This window comes from Rattus norvegicus, chromosome 1 (assembly GCF_036323735.1).
Source record: "Rattus norvegicus strain BN/NHsdMcwi chromosome 1, GRCr8, whole genome shotgun sequence".
NCBI lineage: Eukaryota > Metazoa > Chordata > Mammalia > Rodentia > Muridae > Rattus > Rattus norvegicus.
Genome location: NC_086019.1, coordinates 138,968,808 through 138,990,058, shown reverse-complemented (window position 1 = coordinate 138,990,058; position 21,251 = coordinate 138,968,808). Strand labels below are relative to the sequence as shown.

Below are 21,251 nucleotides of genomic sequence, written 5' to 3'. Positions count from 1 at the left end.
CATGATTATCTATTCAAATGTCTATGTATGTGTAGACCCACAGCCCACTGTCTGAGCCAAATGCCCTGACATAACCTTCGTGACTACATCTGAAAGTTACTGCATCAACTTACTAACAAGTAAAAGAAAACAGAACACACAGCAGGCAAACCAAACTTAATTTAGGTCTAATTCTGATTACCACCATGAGCCCAGAATAAGTTCCTTCTCCTCAAGCTTTGGTTTCCATATCTAAAAAACCAAAAAGAACCGCATTCCTCATTTTAAGTACTGTGAAGATATGGCAACAAAGAAACTCATCCCCTAAAATCAACACAATTACTTTGGAAAGTTGTTTAACAACATCTAATGAGGCTCAGTGTATGCCAGCTTTATGAATTACCACTGAGTCTAGTGCCATACACAAGGACCCAAGGATGCCCTTGTGGCACTGTCTGAGACAAAGTGGAAATAATCCCATATCCTAAGAAGCAGAACAGCTTGATGTGTGTAAGAAAGTACCACAGAGGAGCTAAATGCCAGTATCTATATCTATGTGTTCAGTATTTCAATTCTCTACAATAGAACATTGGGGAGAATAAAGCAAATTGCAAAGTAAGATGCAAAACAACTAAACTTTGTTCATATGAGGGAATTATAAGCCAAATGCTTATTTGAAGGGAAGAAGGAAGACTGACATAGGGAAACAAATTCAATTTTAACTGTGAAGCTGCATTTCTTTAAAAATGACAGATGAAGCACTCTATCAAAACATTACACACCTTTCCTTCCTTCCTTTCTTTCCTGTGGTGACAGAGATCAAATACAGAGCCTCATACAGTCTAGGCAAGCACTCTATCATTGAACTATATTTTTACATTTTAAGTTGGGGTCCAACAAGTTCCTACTGCTATTACATTGTCTATGTATAGTATCTGTATTAATAGCTTTTACATAAAAAACTATCAAACTTTATTATTCCCAGAAGCTCCTGAGATTCCCTTATCCTTTGAAAATAGTAATTTACCACATTTGTGATACATTATACTGAAATACTAATTTCAGTATCACAGTTACAAAATGTATCCTTTCTTTTATTTAACTCTGATGGTCATATCCGGGACGTTGATGGGCAGGCAATGAGAGGATATGGGTTTGAGAACTTGACACTAATTCTGACCTGTAAATGTGACAAACTAAAACAGTCCTGACCAAAACCACTTCCAAGCTGGGCCTCTTCTGTTCCTTTCCTCCTAGATTCAACAACCCTCAGAAGGTTTAGTAGTGCTGCTTCTTAGGGGGAGGGGCACTGTTACTTTTAAACAGACATTGGCAGGTCTCATGTTCTAGGGACACTGTTTGAGATCTAAGAACAATTCTACTTCATGAGACACAAAAGTAGAAATAACATCTTGAATGTGCTTTCAATAGAACTTTCACAGTCTTTAAATCCACAACCTAGCTGAAATTTTTATTATGCCCAGGATTACAGCCACAAGTCACAGTGATAAGTAACTCACATGGCTGTCTGTTTACCACACTGAAGCACCTACTTGAAAAACACTAAACTCATCGCGAGGAGTCCTGGACTCAACACATGATGCTTTTAGTACTAGGTGTGAGTGGATTTGAAATGGCTAGCTCCAGGGACACCAGCCACAGTCATGGATTTACAACTGTATCATCACAAGAAGTGAAGGTGAGTCTAATATATTTTTAAGTACACTGCCACAAACCATGCCGTATTGTCAGGAAGACCAAAGAAAACATACCCAGGCGCTCCTGAGAAGCTGGAACCCACACTTGCCTATAGACTGCCCTTTGCTAAGTACTTTTCTCTCTCAACGGTTGTGCTTAAATCCGTGCTAAACCTTTTTTTTCCTTTCCTCTCCTTTTAAACGAACTTCAACATTTGTTAAATGTTCATAACAAAGAAAAAGCTGATTTGGTCTTCTTTATATTTAAAACAGTGCCTAAGAGCAGTAAGTGGAATGATTTCATTATTTCAAAATTCTACAAAAAGTCACAAAGTACAGTGGTTGTGGTTCATAGGTTAGAGCTGACCCTTAATAGCATTTCTATGAAATTAAAAGCAATAGCTCAGTCTGCATCCACCAATCCATTTATTTATCCCCTCCCTATCTTCTCTTACATGGAGACATCTAACAAAAGAAAATGGGGCAAACTTTTATGCCTGGCAATGATTTTTTTTGGGGGGAGGTGTCATATCATGCATGATAGATCTTTGGGAAAACTTATATATCATGCACTTTTGTCAGCAGAAAATCTGTCATACGCAGCCGGACTTTTGAAGAAAGGATTATTAAAGCACTTTAGTGCATTGTTTTGTCTACCAGCAGCAAAAATCTATGTGGGGACATACGGGGGGACTTGATCGTTTTTTTAAGGACACATGGCCTTTAAGAACAAATAGAAACATTTTCCTCCTAAGGGAAAATGGAAAACTCTAATTCTAACAACAAGAAAAGAAACGCCCCCAGAAACGAAGCCAAACCAACCAACCACACAAAATCCAACCGACCCATGGAACTAACAGCAACTCTAAAACACATGCGCCAGGATTCCTTCTGGAACATCTTGTTTAAAATCACTGGGGACTCTGAGGCGCTGTCTGGTCTGGACTGATAGTACTTGTATGCTAAAAGCATGTGAGACGTTCTTAGTAGCCAGCGTTAATAACCACAGTGCTGATGTTCAGCATGAGAGGAAAGCCACAGAAAGGAGCTAAGCCACTTTGGCTAACTGCTCCTACAGCAGTTTTTCTTTTTCTTTTTTTAAATAAGAACACAGTAAACAGAGTGAAACAAAGTGTTCTTGTTGATCAAGAATGGACTTTATAGCTCAAACTCTTTATTTACCTTCTTTTCTCCTAAATAAAAGGAATCTTTTCTGTAGGCAATTGTTTGTGTTGACTACCTCACAGAAACAATGGATTGGTTCTAAATTCAGAAACCATCCAGTTACTGAGCTGTTGCTTCTGAGGAAATCCAAAAGAAAACCCAACCATTGTGCATGTCTAATTAATGATTCCTACTTATGGTCCAGTTGGTCTATTGTCTACTGTCTTAGTCAACAGAAAGAACTCACCACAGAAGTACCCAGAAGATGCCAACACAAGAGAATACAAACCAACAATGGTCTCAATGTGATTTTACATCTGTTAAAAGCAAACAAAATAAAACCGCTGGCAAGATTCAAAAGTTTGAATGTAACAAATTCTTTAATCTGAAGGACTCCACTGAGCTTTCCACAAAATAAACTATTTGTGGCAGCCAGAGAGAACAGTTGATTAGTCACAGATAGCTTTACATGGTGTAGAATGAAGAACTGCAAAGACATTATTTCTCTGTTAACCCTAAACCAGGAGTATAGTTTGGACTAAGGAAAAAACCCTCCCAAGTTTCTGCTGAATTCATTTACTCTGAAACGTTCCCAAGCGGAGGGTTAGGCTTTTGGTTAAACACAGAAGTAGACTGCTGAGAGCACACTGATGATCTTCTGCTCACTATTTTTTTGTGGCCATTATCATTAATAGTTCATTAATACTTCTGTATTATTCCACAGCAAACTGCACATAAAGTGCTATTGTTGATCAAGAAAGGATCTTTTCTTCAGGCAATTGTTTTGTGTTCTGAGAGACTGGGCCTGGGTAATCCTGTGGTCTCAGTGATGATGACTTCATTGAGAAGTCCATCTTACCAATCTATTAGTTATTTGCAAGGAGATGGATAAACGAATGTGCAGAGTAAGTCAGGAGTAAGTCACTGCAAACCATCATATTACACCTCTGTCCTGTCCTACACTCGATCTTTTACAAGTCAAAGCCTGAGAGAACGCCTGTCAGGGTTATGAAGATCTATCTAGTGGTCAGAAAGTGGGTTTTTATTAAACAAAAAGAAAAACTGCAGTCTTCTAAAAGCACAGTAGTTTCCTAGGACGAAGGTGACTAACTTGAGGGGTGTTACATTTCCTGAGAATCCTGGGAAGATCCTGAACATGAGTGGCGGTAAAGGGAAAAGACAAAAGGTACTAAGTCCCTGGATTACTCATATTTTCCGCTTCCTGCAAAGATCATAGATGGGGTTTCATAATGCAAATATGCACGGCAGGGCCTGTCCTTCAGGAAGCCGGGGGAATCAGGCAATTACCTTCCTTCTTTTGGAAGGATATACAGACACTGTTCCATTGCCTTTCATCCTCTACTCCTACCACTTTTCCTCCCACAGAAGCAAGCTGCACACAACCTTACTGCTACCATCCCAATGGTCAAACCTCTCCAGCACTACTTCCAGAGCTCGGCAGTGGCTGTGGCTAAACACTGAGCTCCTTCCTATCTTGCTGATGTGGGGCGACTGCAGACTGAAAATGTATTTCTGGACCTTGGCTGGGGATCGTCGTGGTTTCACTATTCCTAAAGGGGGTTTCACATAACATCCTGCACTACTGCTTAGCTCACAAGTTATAGTACATAGGATGATAGAAATCTGGACCTCAGGCTTATCTACAGTAGGATTCCAACCCGAGTCTGGGAGAGATTGACAGGTTGCTGCTTCAGAAGGTCATAAAATGCAATTTCTCTGTATCTACAGCCTTTAAAACTCTTGGCTCTACTCAAGGGTCTCAATGTCCGGCTTTTGTTATACATGCTTCTCTTTTTTTAATGTTTATTTTTTCTTTTTTTCTGAGATAGGGTCTCACGATGTAGCTCTGGCTGTCCTGGAACTTGCTGTGTAGACCAGGTTAGCCTTGAACTTACAGAGATCCACCTGCCTCTGCCTCTTGACTCTCGACTTGATTGGACTGGGAAAAGACTCATTGCTTGTCTCTGTATGGACATTTCCACAATGTTACTTGGCAGGGGAGGCCTCCCATAAATGTAAACAGCACCATCCCACAGGGCGGAGACTCCGATCAAACAAGAAGGGGAAAAGCTAGCCAGTGTAGGCATTTTTTTTCCAGTTTCCTTGGCACCATGTTGTGACCTGCTCTGCTTTGACACACCCTTCCTAAGAAGATGAACTGGAACTGTAAGTCAGAATAAATAACTTTTGCCTTTCAAGTTGTTTCCCTCAGGTATTTGTCAGGAGATGAAAGTTTAAGTAATAAAAAAAGTACTTGGTAGGAGAGAAGCAGGGTCAGATCTGTAGCTAACCTGACCATGTAGAAACTTTTAAGAATTGGTCTATGAACATTTCAAAAAAGCCCCATAGAGGTCCTAGGTACTTGGGCTATAATTTAGCCAGAGATTCTGTTGTGAATGCAAATGCCCAGAATGCTGATAAGGAGGGGATAGGAAGACTGTTGGGGAAGTGATAGGAGTGAGAACAACACTGGAAACTGGACTAATGACATTCATTTTAAACTGTGGCACAGAGCTTATATTTTAAGCAAGCCCTGAGACTTATGAGGCTAAATTTGAAAGTGACAGACTAAGGGGAGGCCCCAAGACCTGACACCATTACTGAGGCTATAGAGTGCTCACAGAAAGGGACCTATCATGACTGTCCTCCAAAAGACCTAACAAGCAGCTGAAAGAGTCAGCTGCAGATATGTGCACCCAATCAATGAACAGAAGCTGCTGACCCCTCTGGTTGAATTAGGGAAAAGCTGGAGGAAGCTGAGGAGGAGGAGGGCAACCCTGTAGGAGGACCAGCAGTCTCAATTAACCTGGACCCCCGAGATCTCTCAGACACTAGATCACCAACCAGATAACATACACCAGCTGAGATGAGGACCCCAACACATATACAGCAGAGGACTCCTGGGTCTGTGTTCAGTCAGAGAAGATGCACCTAATCCTCAAGAGACTGGAGGCCCCAGGAAGTTTGGAGGTCTGGTGGGGTAGGGGCATCCTTGTGAGGCATGGGGGATAGGGGGAGGAGGTATGGGATGTGGAACTGTAGGGGGACAGGGTAAGACAGGAAGGGGAATAAAATTTGGAGTGTAAAAATAAATAAATAAATAATTAAAAATAAAATAGTGGAGGAAATTTTGCAGCCCATCTTCAGGTTATGGCTTGCAGCTAAGTTTTTTTGGTTTTTGTTTTTTGTTTTTTTAAAGTGAGAGTTGTAAGCAAAAAAGCATAGAGGAAAAGTTTTGAAGTTTGTGCAAAATTGGAGCCAAGGAAAAAGGAGCTGCTGAAGACAACACAGCCACAACAAAGAAGCTGAGGACATTGAAGCTACTGAATAGGGAAGATGTCTTGAGGACATCTCTGGACTCAGGAACTGGCTGGATCCCCCTAAAACTGTAGAGGTGTTTTTTAATTTTTTAAATCAATCAATCATGTATGACTGTTTTGCCTGTGTACGTGTACGTGTGTGTGTGTGTGTTTGTGTGTCCATCTGTCTGTCTATCCAGTATGTGCATACATTGTATGCAGAATCCAGAAGGCATCAGATGTTTTGAAACTGGTGTCACAGACAGCTGTGAGCAGCCAGTGCTGCTGGGAATGGAATTGGGGTCCCATGGAATAGCAACCAGTGCAATTAACCACTGAGCCATCTTTCCAGCTCTGGGTGCAGAAGTTGTAATTCTCTTGAAAACACTGTTTTGAGAAGAGAATTCCAGGGCTACCTGTCAGGAAGTGCTTGAAAGTCTAATCTTAGGGAACATGACCCAAGAAAGGATTGGACCAAAGCAATCAAGATTATACTCAAGAGGACCAACATTAAATCCTGTAATTATATGCCAAGCGTCTGAGGCATAAGGTGGCATTGGCATACTCTGAGGGAAGTGTTTCCTCAGGTGTATTCTGAGACCACTACATCTATGTTTCAAGGGAGCCTGGTTACTGCTTGAGCTTGTGGAGGTCCTTGACTTTATTCACATAGGCTAGATCTGGAGATAGGCAGGATCCAAGAGTTACAGAATCATGGGCCTTCTACCTTGATTTCAAAGGAAGGCATAGAGATGCAGCAACATATAGCAGAGTTGGTGTCCTAGAAGGAAGCCCCTCAAAGGGCAATGCATGAAAATCGTGGAGGTGAAGCAAAGGCATATGGAATGTCTACCAAGGTGCAGATAATTAGCGAAGCCTTCCCTGAGGAGAGGGTTGGAGAAATTGCAAACAGCAATGCTATATAGGCAAGGATGCTCAAGACCTCTGGGGCCTCCGTCATACCATTATGTGCTTCAGATGGTGGACGCATAGCTATGTGACTTAACATTTGCATGGTGGGTACTGATCTTGCTTTGGTCCAATCCTTCGTGTTATTCTGCTGTACCTCTTTTTCTGATGGGAGCGTATACTTCGCGCCATTGTATATCTCCAATATTCAATTTCTTTTCTAATTTTATAGGAGCTCATAGCTAAGGCTTTGCCTTGAGTCTCTGAAGAAACTTAGAACTTCTGAACAGCACTGTTAAGACTACATGGATTGTATATATTTTGCTTTATTTGTTGGCCATGAACCTTTGGGGTCCAGGGATGGGATATTATGATGTGAGGAGATGTGTTTGGATATCAATCTGAGAAAGGCTAGATTTGAAATAGTTAATGTTGTCAACTTAGGGGCTTGATGAAATGTACTTCCGAGTGTCTGTAACATTTTTTTAAAAAAGATGAGCTACAGGAATCTGGGGCTATTCTCCCTGAATGTGGATAACACCACCCACAGAGTAGGGCCCAGGTAAAAAGCGAAAAAGGAAAACGCCAGGCAGCAGAGGTAGTACTCTCTATGCTTAATAGACACCATGTGACCTATGCTGCTTTACCACGCCAGTCTACGTAATGGACAGAAACTACTAAAACCTGAACTAAAACAAATCTTCCCTGCCTTAAGTTGTTTGGCACTGATATCTGGTTACAGCAACAAAAAAATTCACACTAATAAAATGTGTGTGCAATATGTGTGTGTGTGTGTGTGTGTGTATATAGTTTTTACAGCATTTTAATATTTTATAATATAAAGTAGTTCAGTCTGTTTTACAGATGAAATTCCTTGACTATCAACTTGATACTACCAGCCAAGAGTTATGGCCTTAATTAACAGAGACCCTCCACTGAAGAGAGTAAGTGACTGTGGAGAGCTCATCCCTAAATCTGTATCTACACATCACAGCTCTCAGGGATGCTCCTGGAAGAGGAGGCAGAGAGAGTAGAAGTCTTCTAGGAAACTGTTTTCTGGACCCTTGCACATATGAACTCAAAGTGATTTGGACATTATGCACAAGACCTTGAAACCCAAGTCAAAGTCCTATCATACAGGGGCCAAGACGGGCACAGAACCTCACCACTAGCTCAGATGCTATTGGCATGTGATAACTCCTGGAAGAGAAAGGGTCAGTTCTCTTGTGTAATTATGACCCCTGGTAGGTAGGCATGTTCAGACTAGTTGGGCAACACCAATTGGATTAGACTGGGGCAGGAAGAAATCTCCAAGTTTGATGGTAAGGGATGGGTAGATGGTTAAGGGAGGAGTTGGGATGTGTGAATATATTCAAGACATACTGTATGAATTTTTCAAAGACTTGTGGTCTTTTAATGTTTTTCTAACATTAATGATTCCCAAGTAAGTAAAGGCACTTTCATAAGGAAGAGGAGGGAATATGCAAAACAACACTTTAGAGCACAAAAGTAAATTTTTATGGTTGTTTTTCTCCCGGTGATGGGAAGTGAACTGAAAGATACACCATGATAGACCAGCAGTCTGTTAGTGGATTATATTCCCAGCCACCGCAGCCCTCATTTACAGTGACTTCCGTTATGGTTTGAATGTGAACTGTCCCCCTGCCCCCAGAAATATGTTTTGGGCATGGGGTCGTCACGTGGTTGCACTGCTTTAGGAACTTACAGATCTTTGGGAGATGGTGTCTAGGTGGCATAGCTGGCAGATATAGGTACCTAGGAAGAGTCTTAGGATCATTCCTGCCTCTCTGCTTCCTGATCTACCAAGACTGAGAGGAAGCCTCCACCACATACTCCTGACACTGCCAGCTTTGTCATGCCTTCTGTACACAATGGAAATAAACTGTTGACAAAATAAATGTTTTCTTTCTGATGCTTCTGTCGGGTATTCTGTAACTAACCTGAGCTTTTAAAATGAGAAACAAAATCAATGAATAGGGCAATAGACTGCTGCCTCACTCAGTACTTATGCTGGGCAGCTTCACTTTACACACAGACTGAGGGAGAAGAGGTGCTTCTCACCCAGGAAGTGGGCCAGCAATACTGCTCTTCATCTGTTCAACTTCAACATGTTGTGATGAACAATCCCTTGTTTTGTGTTAGAAAATGTGAAAATAGACAGCTACACAGAGTCTTTTAAGAAGCCATGGATCAAAGACAATACCAAGCATCTAATAACTAATCAGAAAGTAAATGGCAAACCTGAGGCTTGATCCTTATGATGTGCTCTTTATTAGGTATAGTGCAATGTCAATGTAGTTTTAACATCAAATGTTCTGGTTTGATATGCTAACATGTTTTATTGACAGATAGTATGGTTAAAATAAAAGAATGCTATTGGCTTCTGCTGTGGGCAATGAAATTAATCCCAACACTGAGAAGCAGACTGCGATCTGTGGACTAAAAGCAAAAGTGTTGACATTAACACTAAAGAAAAGAGTCCTTATTAGAACCTGGATCCCAAAAGGAGATCACTGTGGGGATACTGGACACGCTGGACAGAGTTAGTCTCCTGCTTTGTAAAGCATATCTGAAACTTACTACTATGTGATGTTCTCAATTTTCTGTTAAGTCAGACAAGACGGATATTGATAATGTGTGTGATCTTTGCCTAAAGGAATGCATACTGATTTGGGTGCTTTTCTCTTTAAAGAATAAAACAAATAGGGCTGTGGATTACTTCTGGGAATAGAACATAACCTTCAAATCGATTTTAAAAAAATGTATGTGACCAAGCCTCTTTAGAAATGTATTCTCCTAATGGCTGTGGCTCAGGTAACCCAGGCTAAAGGGTTTTGCTTGCTGTAACTTCACTCCTCTTCTGTATTAAACAAAGCAAGGAAGTCAAAATCATTACCGAACTTTAAATCTGCCAATATAAACTCTTCTCTTAGCACTTCTAATTCTAGTAAGTTAATTATTTTGAGTAATAGATTATTCGGAGTGCAAAATAAATGACTGAAAACAAGATATCACGGTATCTCATGTGAGGCTTAGCCACTGTCTCATCGGCATGTGTTGCAGGTCTAACATGAGACAAGGCACCACAGCCTCCTAGTTGTCCTGGGCCAACAGCAGCTGATTCCCAGTTTTCTCACCTCTGAACAAAGTGGCTTTCTTGTTTTACCTTGGTGTGCTTTACAAATATAATTACTTTCTATGCGTACAATGACACAACTTTGAGAAATACTGTCTTAGAACAAATATTTGTAAGGTATAGTATGTGTGCTAGATCTGGCCTGTTGCTTGATCTTGCAGTCCATGAGCTATCGATGGCTTTTATATTTTAGATGGTTGAAAAAGAACTGGCCCCATAGGAAGGCCTGCAGTCTCAACTAACCCAGACCCCAGGGAGCTCCCAGACTGAGCCACCAACCAGAAGCATACATACATAGGCTGGTCCACAGCCCCCAACACATATATATACTGGTCTGGACTCTGTGGGGGAAGATGTGATTAATCCTCAAGAGACTTGAGGTCCCAGGGAAGGGAGAGGCCTGGTGGGGTGGGTACCCTCTTGGAGGCAATGGAGTGGGGGGTGGGAGGAAGGAATGATGAGGAACTATAGGAGGTAGGACCGGGATGGGGGATAGACTAGAATGTAAATAAATAAAATAATAAAAAAATTATTGAAAAGATGAATATGACATGTCATGCAAAGTTTAAATGTCAGAGTCTACAAATAAATTTTTCCTGGAACGAAGCCTTTTTTGTTGCTGTATCTATGGCTACCTTTGTGTTGCAATTGTAGATGAAGTAGCTGTGACACACACACTGATTATCTGAGTCATGTACCAGAGACATGGAGCACATGTGCACATGCAGATACTCTCATCTGGTAGCCATCATTATTTAATGCTGGCAAACAGCTGGGTCATATTCCAAAAGACCAGATTCAAAAATAAGTGCACAAGGGCTGAGAAACAGCTTAGAAGCAAGATTGCTTTTCTATACCAGGCCCTGAGTTTGAATCTCTAAACTGCATGTATGTGCATGCATAAAAATAAGTGTGTATGATCTGACAAAAGATCTGAGAAGCTTTAAGGTTCAAGGCTACATATTGCTTTATTTGCCAGATTTCTTGCAATACAAGGTGGTTGATAAGTGCAGATTTTGAAACTAGAGATGTTTGAAAAGAAATACATATTGCATGTTACATAATTACAATTTGAAAACACAGACACACAGACACACACAGACACACAGACACACACACACACAAAAGTTACTTCTCCACACAAATGAGGAAGAGATCAGGGGTGGGATGCACAGGAAACTAAAAACAAAGCAGCTTTGGTGAGGCAAGGCAGTCTCATCGGATGGGAGGAAGAAGCATGTCTCTTACTTGCACATGTGTAGGCGTCCTTGTTGGTGAAAGGCTTCATGCACTGGCTGCAGTTGATGGGACCCACAATAGGAATGGGGCTGAAAGTGTGCCCGTTAAGAGTCTTTTTATCTTTTTCCTTCTCTTTAGATTCCTTCTCTTTTTCCTTAGTTTTATCTTTCTCTTTTTCCTTTTCCTGCCAAAGAAAAGAATCAACAGTTAACTGAGTACTGGAAGGAAGGCCTTCCCCTCACCGGGACACAAAGACAGCAAGTGGTCAAGGGAGGGTGGTGGCTATTGTGGACAGAAATGAGGAACAATGCCTGGGCAACATTTCATGAATTTTTCAAACATTTGAGCTCACATTAGAAACACTTATGAGTTCTGAGCCATCAGGGCTGTTTATATTAAGAGACACAGGGCAGAATCTACAGAGGAAGAGCTCTTCTTAGTAATGTACGGCATAGTCCACACAGAGCTTTTCTTAGTACAGCATCGTCCACACAGGATATGCAGAATTTAGGACCAGTTTAGAAAGAGAGCAGAGGAAGGAAGGTAGCCATTCTGGATAAGCTTGAAGAAGAAAAAAAAAATGTCATGTAGACAGTTTAAAAAGTTCTGTGAGGTTCCTCTCTAAGTTTTACACACTACATGTATGTCTCTGAGAAACGAGGGCATTTCCTTCCTTACACTAATCAGAACTATTAGATAACTCCACATATACTGTCTTTTACTACTCAGAACTCAGTAGGTTATCAGATATTGAATTTGGTCCAATGTTCAAGTGGTGACAGACAGGGTACTGAGAGGAGGGCAGAAGACTGCACAGATGTTAAGAATAAGGTCAGTTCTAAGCTCTACTAATGTGGGACTATGGGGAAGTTATTTCTCTGAGCCCTAGTCATTTCATTTGCAAATGGGACAGGTGTCCATTTATAGTTATTGTTTGTAATAAGAAGTAACACACACAAAGCCTAGCACATATTAAGCAACATTTAATACACTATAGTAATTATTTATACCTCACTGAAAATGAGTGCCATCAGCATATTAACTCTGCTAACTCAACACAGAACTACAATCTTCTGAAGTGAAGGAAAGGACATTTTGACTTGTTGGGAGACAAGAACACAGGAGCAGTGGTAAGGATGCTGGTGCAAAGCATGGAAAAAGAGAAGTTCAGAAAGACATGAGGCCTTGTCAGGAACCTTCCCCAGACCGCCTTCTTGTCTCTTCAAGCTGATTACTACAGCCCCCACTTCCTCTCAGAAGACTGGGCACCCAGGGTAGGGATTCCCAAGATTGATGGAATAATTCCCTTACACACTAACTAGACCACCAAGTGCTACAATCTGTAAAGGTGAATTTTACCTACAGTTAATACTAGGACTACAATCTAAAAATAAAAAATACCCCAAAAATGAGCTTCTCAGAGTGAGTGACCATGACAATTACTAATCAATGCCACCTGCGGAGGTTGTCTAGACAGACTTGATGGGCAGGTGGGCATCATGCTTCCTACTCTACAACAGAGGATAATTCATGACACTTAAAATGATCAATAGTTACGATGTGGCAGGCTCTGAAATAGGTAACTTTCATGTATTTTCTTAGGACACGGCATTGTTCTAATTTGTATTTGAAGAGATTTGAAGGCTTAGAGATGTCTCATAATGTATCTTGTAGCACAGAGCAGGAACTATTTAAGCTGGAATTGATGCAGTTTGGGCTCACTAAAGCTCAGCTCTCATTCACCACCTGTACTGTGAAGGACTGGCAATGTCCCTTGCGTTGCAAAGGATCACAAAGCAATCATCAGTACCAAATCGGAACTCGAATCATCTGATTTTCTAAAGTTCAGAACCCACCCAATATATGAAATGGGCTATTTGTAAAATTCATGATTCAGTGAACATTTCCCTTAACAGAATACATGGAGCAAACCCCCCAAAGCCAAATGATGCATCTTGAAACTATTAAAAAAAAAAAAAAAAAACACAACCAAACAGAAAGGATGGGGGTAAACCACTTTACAAAACAGGAAACACTTCTGAACAAAAATTAGTAACTGCTAAAGTGCACAGAACCCGAATTACCACACCTTGAGCACATCCCTTTTAACTAATTTTTTTGCTGCAGATTTCTCTGAGTAAATTGTTAATTTAAACTTTTTTTTTTTTGCTTGAAGGTTAAGAGCATACACCAATGGTTAAAAAAATAAAATTAAACAGCACAACTTTCTAGGGTACTATGTTATCCTCTGATGAACTGTAATATTCTTCAGATCTGAATAATCCAGTTTCTCATCCTTTACAGTAATCCAGACTAGTTCCTCCAAGGACAGAAACCAAACCTCCCCCTGTTGTAGTTCAGTGCTTTGAAGAAGTCAGGCTCTTACCTGCCCATGCTTTAGTCCTGAGAATCTCACTGTTATGAGAGGAACTTCGGGAAGCCGACCCCATTTTACTGACATGATTTGACCCCCATGCCAGGAAATGTTCTCTCACAGGAGATGCTCATGCTGGCAGGGCAGACATTTCAGTATCTCAGAGCTACCATTAGCAAAGCAGTAAGAGGAAGCCAGGGACTGGTTGAGAAAGTGCATAAGGGGAGGGTTGAGGCTGCTTGCTTCCTTGAGACAGTCTTAACTATTTGAATGCTGCTGGTAAGGCTAACCACTCTACCCTGAAGAACACAGGAAATGAAAGAAAACTGAAGTAACTCTCAAGTATATGTGTGGACAGCATTTGCATTATCGTATGGGAAATATGACAAGGATCGAGACTACACATGATACTGGAAGTTAAAAAGCACATTTTCTAAAAAACATATTCCTAATTGCATAAAAAAAGCAATGTTTCATAAGAAATATTTTAGTAAAGTTGCCAATGGCAAAATGGTGACTGGTTATTATTCTTAAATTTAATATGTCTATATTTAACCACTGCTAACATGCTTTAACTGTACTGTGGAAAAGAATCTAATGACATTTAAAAATGGACGAGATTGGTCATGATAATACTAGGGTGCTATGCAAGAAAATCAGTTTCACTTTCCTAAGCCTGTTCTTTTAGAAGGCTGGGTACTCCACAAACCTAATGTGATTAGGCATCTTGGAAAGTTCTCTCATATACAAGGCACAGAAGCTAGGAGGGGCCTGAACGGCTCACTATAAAGTTAACCAGCCTATCAGCTGTGGAGAAAGTCCTTTTTTAGTCAGACAACTTTTGAGTCTGACTAGGAACTGGCCTAAAACGTGTCTTGTGTCTTTAAGCGGTTCTTGTAAAAATGAGAGCTTAACAGAAAAGGAGAATCAGTGGCTTGAAGACCACTCTCTTTATGAAGGCAAGTAGTACGTATGTATCCAAGGACCTTAAACGTATCTAATACACACAGTTTACCAGCAGGAAACAGTTCTCCTGCTCAAAGACAGTACGACAAAAGGAGAAACTGCCCATCTTCCTCTTATATTTCCTGTTTAGGGCTCCTAACCTTTTGAAAAGCATTCAGTCTATACATTTGCAACGTCTGCACGTTACAGATGATTCAAAGCTTATGTATGCTGGACTGATAACTAAATTCTTTATATAATAAATACTATATACACAAAAGCTTGGCACTATTGGGGAACACACATTATCTAGGAATGTGAAACATTTGCTGTCTAATAGTTAACTTTGGCTACCCTGTGTCCAAGACTGTTGGCAGTCAGAGCTTGACATGTGGAATAGCAAACCCAAGTTTGTAATTATATTCTCATAGACATGTATACCATGTTTACACAGAGAGACTTCCCTAACTATATTCAGATACAACTCATATGGTTAGTAGCTGAATAAAATAAGACTATATGGTCTAATTAACACAGATTAAAAAATTAGTAATCCTAGCACTTGGTAGACACTTCAGTGGTTACATCATTGGCCTAATATGTGCAAGGCCCTGCATTCAATCTCTAGCAATGAGAAAAAGGAGAAGACAACTAACTCCCAAACAGGTTAAAAGAAGCGAAAGTTCATCATTTTTTATAGAAAAAATAGTGTTAATATCTATGGTATCACTTTAAAAAAAAACAATATAGAAAACACCATTCAATAGTTAGGAAGAAGAGTGGATTGATCCTTATTTATCTGTGCAATAGGGTGGACACAGGACTGTTTCTCTCTCATACCTCTCCTATACTGACACAGTCACAGCAGCTGTGTAACAGTCTTACTTAACAGTTAGCTAACAGCCACTAACTGGAAAGACGGCATGTTAACACGCCTGCCACTGGGGGTACTTGTTAATACTTGGTGAAGGGAATTGTACCGCAATGTGCAGAGCTATGAATTTGCAAATTTTGGAGTCTCCATTGCTGGAGACAATTTAGCCCCCAAAGATCAAATCTTGAAGCCAAGTCTGAAAGAGGAACCATGCCAATTGCAAAAGAGTGTTGTCATTTTGACGACGGAGAGGAATGGAGGCAAGAGGTCGACTGGTTCTTTAACAGTGCTGGCAGACCTGACTCTAACACAGGTAGCCTCTTTCCCTGTTCTATCTCACCACCTGACTCTTACCTAATGCTAGTCCTCTGAGGTTAAAAAATATTAAAGAGAAGGGAAAAAGAAACTACTTAGTAATGGATTTTGCTGAAAAAAAAAATAAGCACAGGAGGACAGGCAACATGTTTGGGAAGCCAGACCACATATAGTCCTGCCTGAGCATGTTCTAGACTTGCTAGTTGAAATACTTTATGGAGCTGCAGTTTATAGAGTATGGAAGATGGGGTGGGTGGGATTCTGTTTTAAACAGAAGCTCTAGTTTCTAAGTCTGATTCCACACTATCTTTTTTGCTGTCTGTATTACCCCCTCAGCAATGTCACTGTTGTATCCACCATGCAACAGGAGAGGTGATCAGAGAGAGTCTCCACTGACTTGCTGGTCTTATAATTATGTGTGTTTGGGTAAGATCCAATTTAAAAGCAAAACAAAAAAAAATTGACATTTTGAATTTATCCAAACCAGACCATTACACTTTCAAGGGTAATTGAGAATTACATGCCATTAAACAGAGAAGGCGTTCAGTAATACATGGTTTGGTTTTCCCAAGGGATTTTTTTTGTTGTTGTTGATAGCAACTACTGATGAACAAGGAAGCTAAAAAACCAAAAAACCAAAAAAAAAAAAAAAAAAAAAAACCAAACCAAACCAAAACAAAACAACAAAAAAAAACCCAAAACAAAAAACAAACAAACAAACAAGCCACCAAAAAAAAACCCCATGCAGGCTCTGCTGCTGTCAGTAGGTGGAATACAGTACGCATCCCAGCCTCCTGACTTCTTAAATATGTTTAGTTTTAAAACAAGAATGGAGTCAATATTTAAACACATAAATTAGGCTAGAAATGATTTAGTACACTATATTTCCATCTTGTACTTGATAGGAAAAATGGTGAAAAAGCAGATTTGAGCCTTATGGTAAAAGATGCTTTAGTTACAAAGCCTGGAGTCATAGCTAGGACAGTATGCACTCTCAAAGGTCCTTGTGCTTGCTCCCTGTGCTTGCTGGGGCCCATTGGAGATGGGTGTGTGCCCTTGCAGGGGGTTATGAAACCCCAGCCCCTTACTTTGCTTCCCCTCCTTCCAGCAGATGATCTGAGCATGGGGTGTTTTATTTACTACCACAGGCCCAAAGCAACAACACGAGGTGAACACAGCTGAAACCTCTGAAATCCTATCCTTCTGAAAGAGATGATTATAGCAGGTAACTGGTTACCATACAAAAAGCTGATACATTTAGTAAAACTTATTGGCTGTACTCCTATTAGCTTACATAACTGAGTGCCTGAAAGGCTTAATTAGGGAAAAGAGGGAACTTTTTTTAATTGAAAAAAATTAGCATATTTTGATCTGTCTTTTTCTTCTTCCCAGGATCTCCCTACTTCTCTATGTCTTCTATTAAAACAAAACAAAACAAAAAAACCTCAAAAAAACCAAAAACATTACCAACACCATGCTAAAACAAACAAAAACAAAACAAAAATACCATTGAGCTCATTTTATGTCAGCCAACTACTCATGGGCATGGGTTTTGCCCCAAAGTGTGTTGGCTATAAAGAGGGTACATTTAAAAGAATGCTGTTGAGTTCAGTATGTTTATGTGCATACATGTATATATACAATGTATATAGATACACGTGACTCTCCTTAAGTGAATCTATCTTTGTGCACTTATTTCTTTGTGTATGTGACAGATGGTTACAGGTAAGTAAACAGACCGTGGGCAAGGGAGGGACAGTGTTACCCTCACTTGCTTGAAATGAAAATACTTTTCATTTAGGATCAGGAATCAGTATAAAAAACTTAATTTCTTTCTCTTTAGGACATACCACAAAAGTATTAAACATATAAATCAAAGTATTAAGAATATATGGGGGTAATTATATATTTATTTTTTAACTTTATATTTTATAGTAAGTATCCTGTAATGAACAAACAGCTATAATTACACCTGTGAAATTGAACTGAAATGTGTTTGTGAGCCATCAAGTAGGTACTGGGAATTGAACCCACGTCCTATGGAAGAACTGCCAGTGCTTAGCCACTTCTTCAACCCCAGGTTTAAGTGTCTTAATTTAACTTCTTAAGTGGATACAAAACAAATCCTCTTAAGTAGAAATAGATGTAAGAAAGTCTTAAAAGTTCTTGTAATTTTTCGGAAGCATAATTTTCTTCCCTCTAGTCCTATAAATATTTCTTCTGGTCTTAGCATAAAGTCCTTCTATTGGATTTTAAACCTGATTTAATAATTCCTGCCTTGTGGTTCAGTACGTGGGGTGAGGTGAGAGAAATGGGGTTTGGACCTCTTCTCCATGCTCGACAGGCATGCCCTAAGGAAGAAGGCCTACAGCAGCAGGGTTCGTGAAAGGATTCAGTAGGCTGAGGCATGTGCGACTTGTGGCACGTGACAGACAGTGGCGACACTCTAGCCACAGCACAGCTTGCACTGCTGCTGCTTTACCCGCTCATCCCCTGTTGTCTACAGGAGGGTGGTGACAAGCACTTACTACAGAATGCTCAGAGGATACTTACTTTGCTCTTCTTGCTGCTGGACATTTTATTCCTGATGTAGCTGAAGGTGCGACTAACCTTAGTCCCACTCTTTTCTTCAAAACTCTTTTTTGAGGGGCTTGGAGGCAGGAAATTACAGTTCTCTTCTGTTATACTGAATAAAAAAAAGATTATGTTTTTCAGGACTAGAAAAGTTAAATGGTGGACTGAGGAAGAAACAGGCAGTGGCTACTGGATGGTCTCATACACTATGAAAACAAATCTGAAATTAAATATAGACATAGTAGTGGGCATACCGACTTCTTTGTTTGAAAGGACATCCGTACACACAAAGGGATGGCAGGGTATGTGCTGAGAAAACTGGCAAAACAAAATCTCAGGACAAGGACAAGCCCATTAACAGTAGAGGACATACATCTTTTCTAGTCTTCAGGCCTACTGACAAACTGTGGTCCTGTCTGGAAAGCTACGTACAAACTTTGGGGTGAAGAATAAGCACATTTCAGGGAGAATGTGGACAGATCCATTCTAGAGATCCAAGTTGTCAAGAAGTCTGAATGAAACTTAAGCCCATCTAATCTGGACGTGTTTTGATTTTAGGAGATTCATAATAGTGGATTTCCTTGAAGTATACTGGGATTTGAAGAGATAACGGAAGGACAAAGAACCCATCTGAGCAATCTGCCTGGTATTTAGCACTGTCCCACAGGGCGGTAGTTTCAGCCTCTGGGAGCACATTCACAAGCAGAGCCATAAAAGGATCCTCTTAACAGCCTTACTTATATATGTGGAGCTTATAAAACAGAGATGTCCATTTTTAAGAGAAATGCATAAAACCCACTGCTTTTGAGAAAGAAAGATAAAAATTTGAAAGCACCATAAAGAGAAACACTCATTGGAAAGACTCTAGATCACAATCAAAACTAAAGTCTTTGTGAAAAAGGGGGCAACCTAAACAAAATAATCGGAAATCCAGTGACACTAAATCACAATGTTTAATTTCAGAAACACAAAGAACCATAAGTGATGAGTCAATGGGGATTTTGTGCATGTTGTCAAGTGAAAAATGTATTCAGGGTGGAATGAAGTTCAGTGAGTGAACACTTACCTAGCATGCACAAATCCCTGGGTTGTTCCCCAGTATTAGGAAAGAGAGGGGGAGAGGAGGAAAAGGACAACCTCAGTTCTAATGTGCACAGGTATAGACTACACACAGCTTTCCTTTTGGAATGGGGATGGAACCCAGAGCCTCCTGCATGTTAAGCACAGCAACTGAATTATACCACCAACCCTCAACTTTAAAGGTTAAAATGGCTAAGAAAATAAAAAGAATGCAAAAGTTTGCTTAGACACACCTGTATCTGTCTGTCTCTCTCTATGTATATGTATAACTCTATGGAGCAAAGTATTAAATTTATTCAAAATTGAAAATCTCCACAAGCCAAGCATATTTCAGTATATAATGTTAAATATAAGTATATTTTACATGATTAAAAGCAAATGATCACCTTTATAATAGAAAATATAAAGAATAAGAGGATAAAGTGATTGAGCAAAATTAAAAAGGCAATGCCTACATTGTAAAACACTTTCTAATGATTTCAACTTTACCATTTAAGGAAGTCAGAATGTGGGTAAGCTCAAAGAACTTAGAGCACTTAATTACACACGGTAAGCTAGTTTGTATTGTCTTCATTTCACTTTGGGAAAGGGAGTAAGAAACTCTTACCTCTCTGTCAGGTTGGCACTGGCACTGTGGAAGGGCCGTGAATCTAGAAAAGCACCACAGAGGTAAAGTTAGCACACAAAGATCTTGTCCTGATGGTAAATGCTCCACCTAACAGTTCACAGGTAAGAAGCACAAAGTCCCCGAGATTCAGTGCATGGGGCCTCTTCCTTACAAAGGTTAGGAGGAGGAGAAATTAAACTGGGAACCTTAGAATGGAAATACGCATAAATTATATTTGAAGAAAGTAAATTTAATTCAGGATCTGGGTAACTGAAAACATTAGTTGATATGTTTAAATACAAGTGAAGTACATTTATGTTTTTAATGAATTCTCAGTTGCCATGGGCCATCCTTCTGAGACTTTATCAAAGAATATAAAAGAAGAAAGCAAATGTTCCTTTTTCTACTCGTAAATACGCTCAGTGGAATAGTGTAATGTTATGGGATAGCTTCCTGAGCACTCCTGGAAATAGATCAGTGAACCAGAGGGAGCAAAGTGCTGACAAGAGCGCCCGGCCCTGCCTCTAGAGTGGGAAAGACTTCTCCAGATCAGCTCCTCAACTGTGAAGTGAGGGGAGCAGATGGCTAGGTCTTTTTCAAGTTGACAGCAATAAAATGAATGGGGCAGATTCATTCTTCCCTCCCTTAAGAGAAATGGAACCATGTGACTAAAATTCCATGGCTAAGTGAGGTAGCAAGGTAGTAAGCAGAAAAAGGGAACAATATTTCTCTATGAAACATATTAATGTGGGTAAATTAAGAGATAAATGAATTAAGAATTACTATTAAAATAAGAAAGATTTGAACTACTATTGAGAATATAGAAGCGATCAAAGCTTCAAGCACAAAGGTGAATGGCTTTCAGTTTTTAATATGGCATTTATAGCTGGTACCTACCTACTGTATAACTGCTGTTATCATATGGAGAAAACACAGACACTTTACTTTTTGAGGTCGGTTTTGAGAGTCTCTAGGGTTATTACGAGTATAACTTGAATCTGAGAGATTTGAAGATGC

At 40.0% G+C, this 21,251-nt stretch overlaps 1 protein-coding gene across 24 annotated transcripts in view; it reads right to left on the bottom strand.

Moving 5' to 3' along the window:
• Positions 1 to 21,251, bottom strand: part of Akap13 (A-kinase anchoring protein 13) — a 306,957-nt gene that overhangs the window by 39,343 nt on the left and 246,363 nt on the right. For 21 of the 24 annotated variants that reach the window (XM_039105531.2, XM_039105543.2, XM_039105541.2 and 18 more), the window contains 3 exons: positions 20,235 to 20,277; positions 18,527 to 18,659; positions 11,475 to 11,649 (listed from right to left, as the gene is read on the bottom strand). In XM_039105531.2, coding sequence (XP_038961459.1) covers positions 11,475 to 11,649; positions 18,527 to 18,659; positions 20,235 to 20,277 — 351 coding nt within the window. Of the gene's footprint in view, positions 1 to 11,474; positions 11,650 to 13,851; positions 16,629 to 18,526; positions 18,660 to 20,234; positions 20,278 to 21,251 lie in introns of those variants that run through there. The other 3 variants (XM_063284569.1, XM_063284572.1, NM_001106271.3) reach the window with 2 other exon arrangements.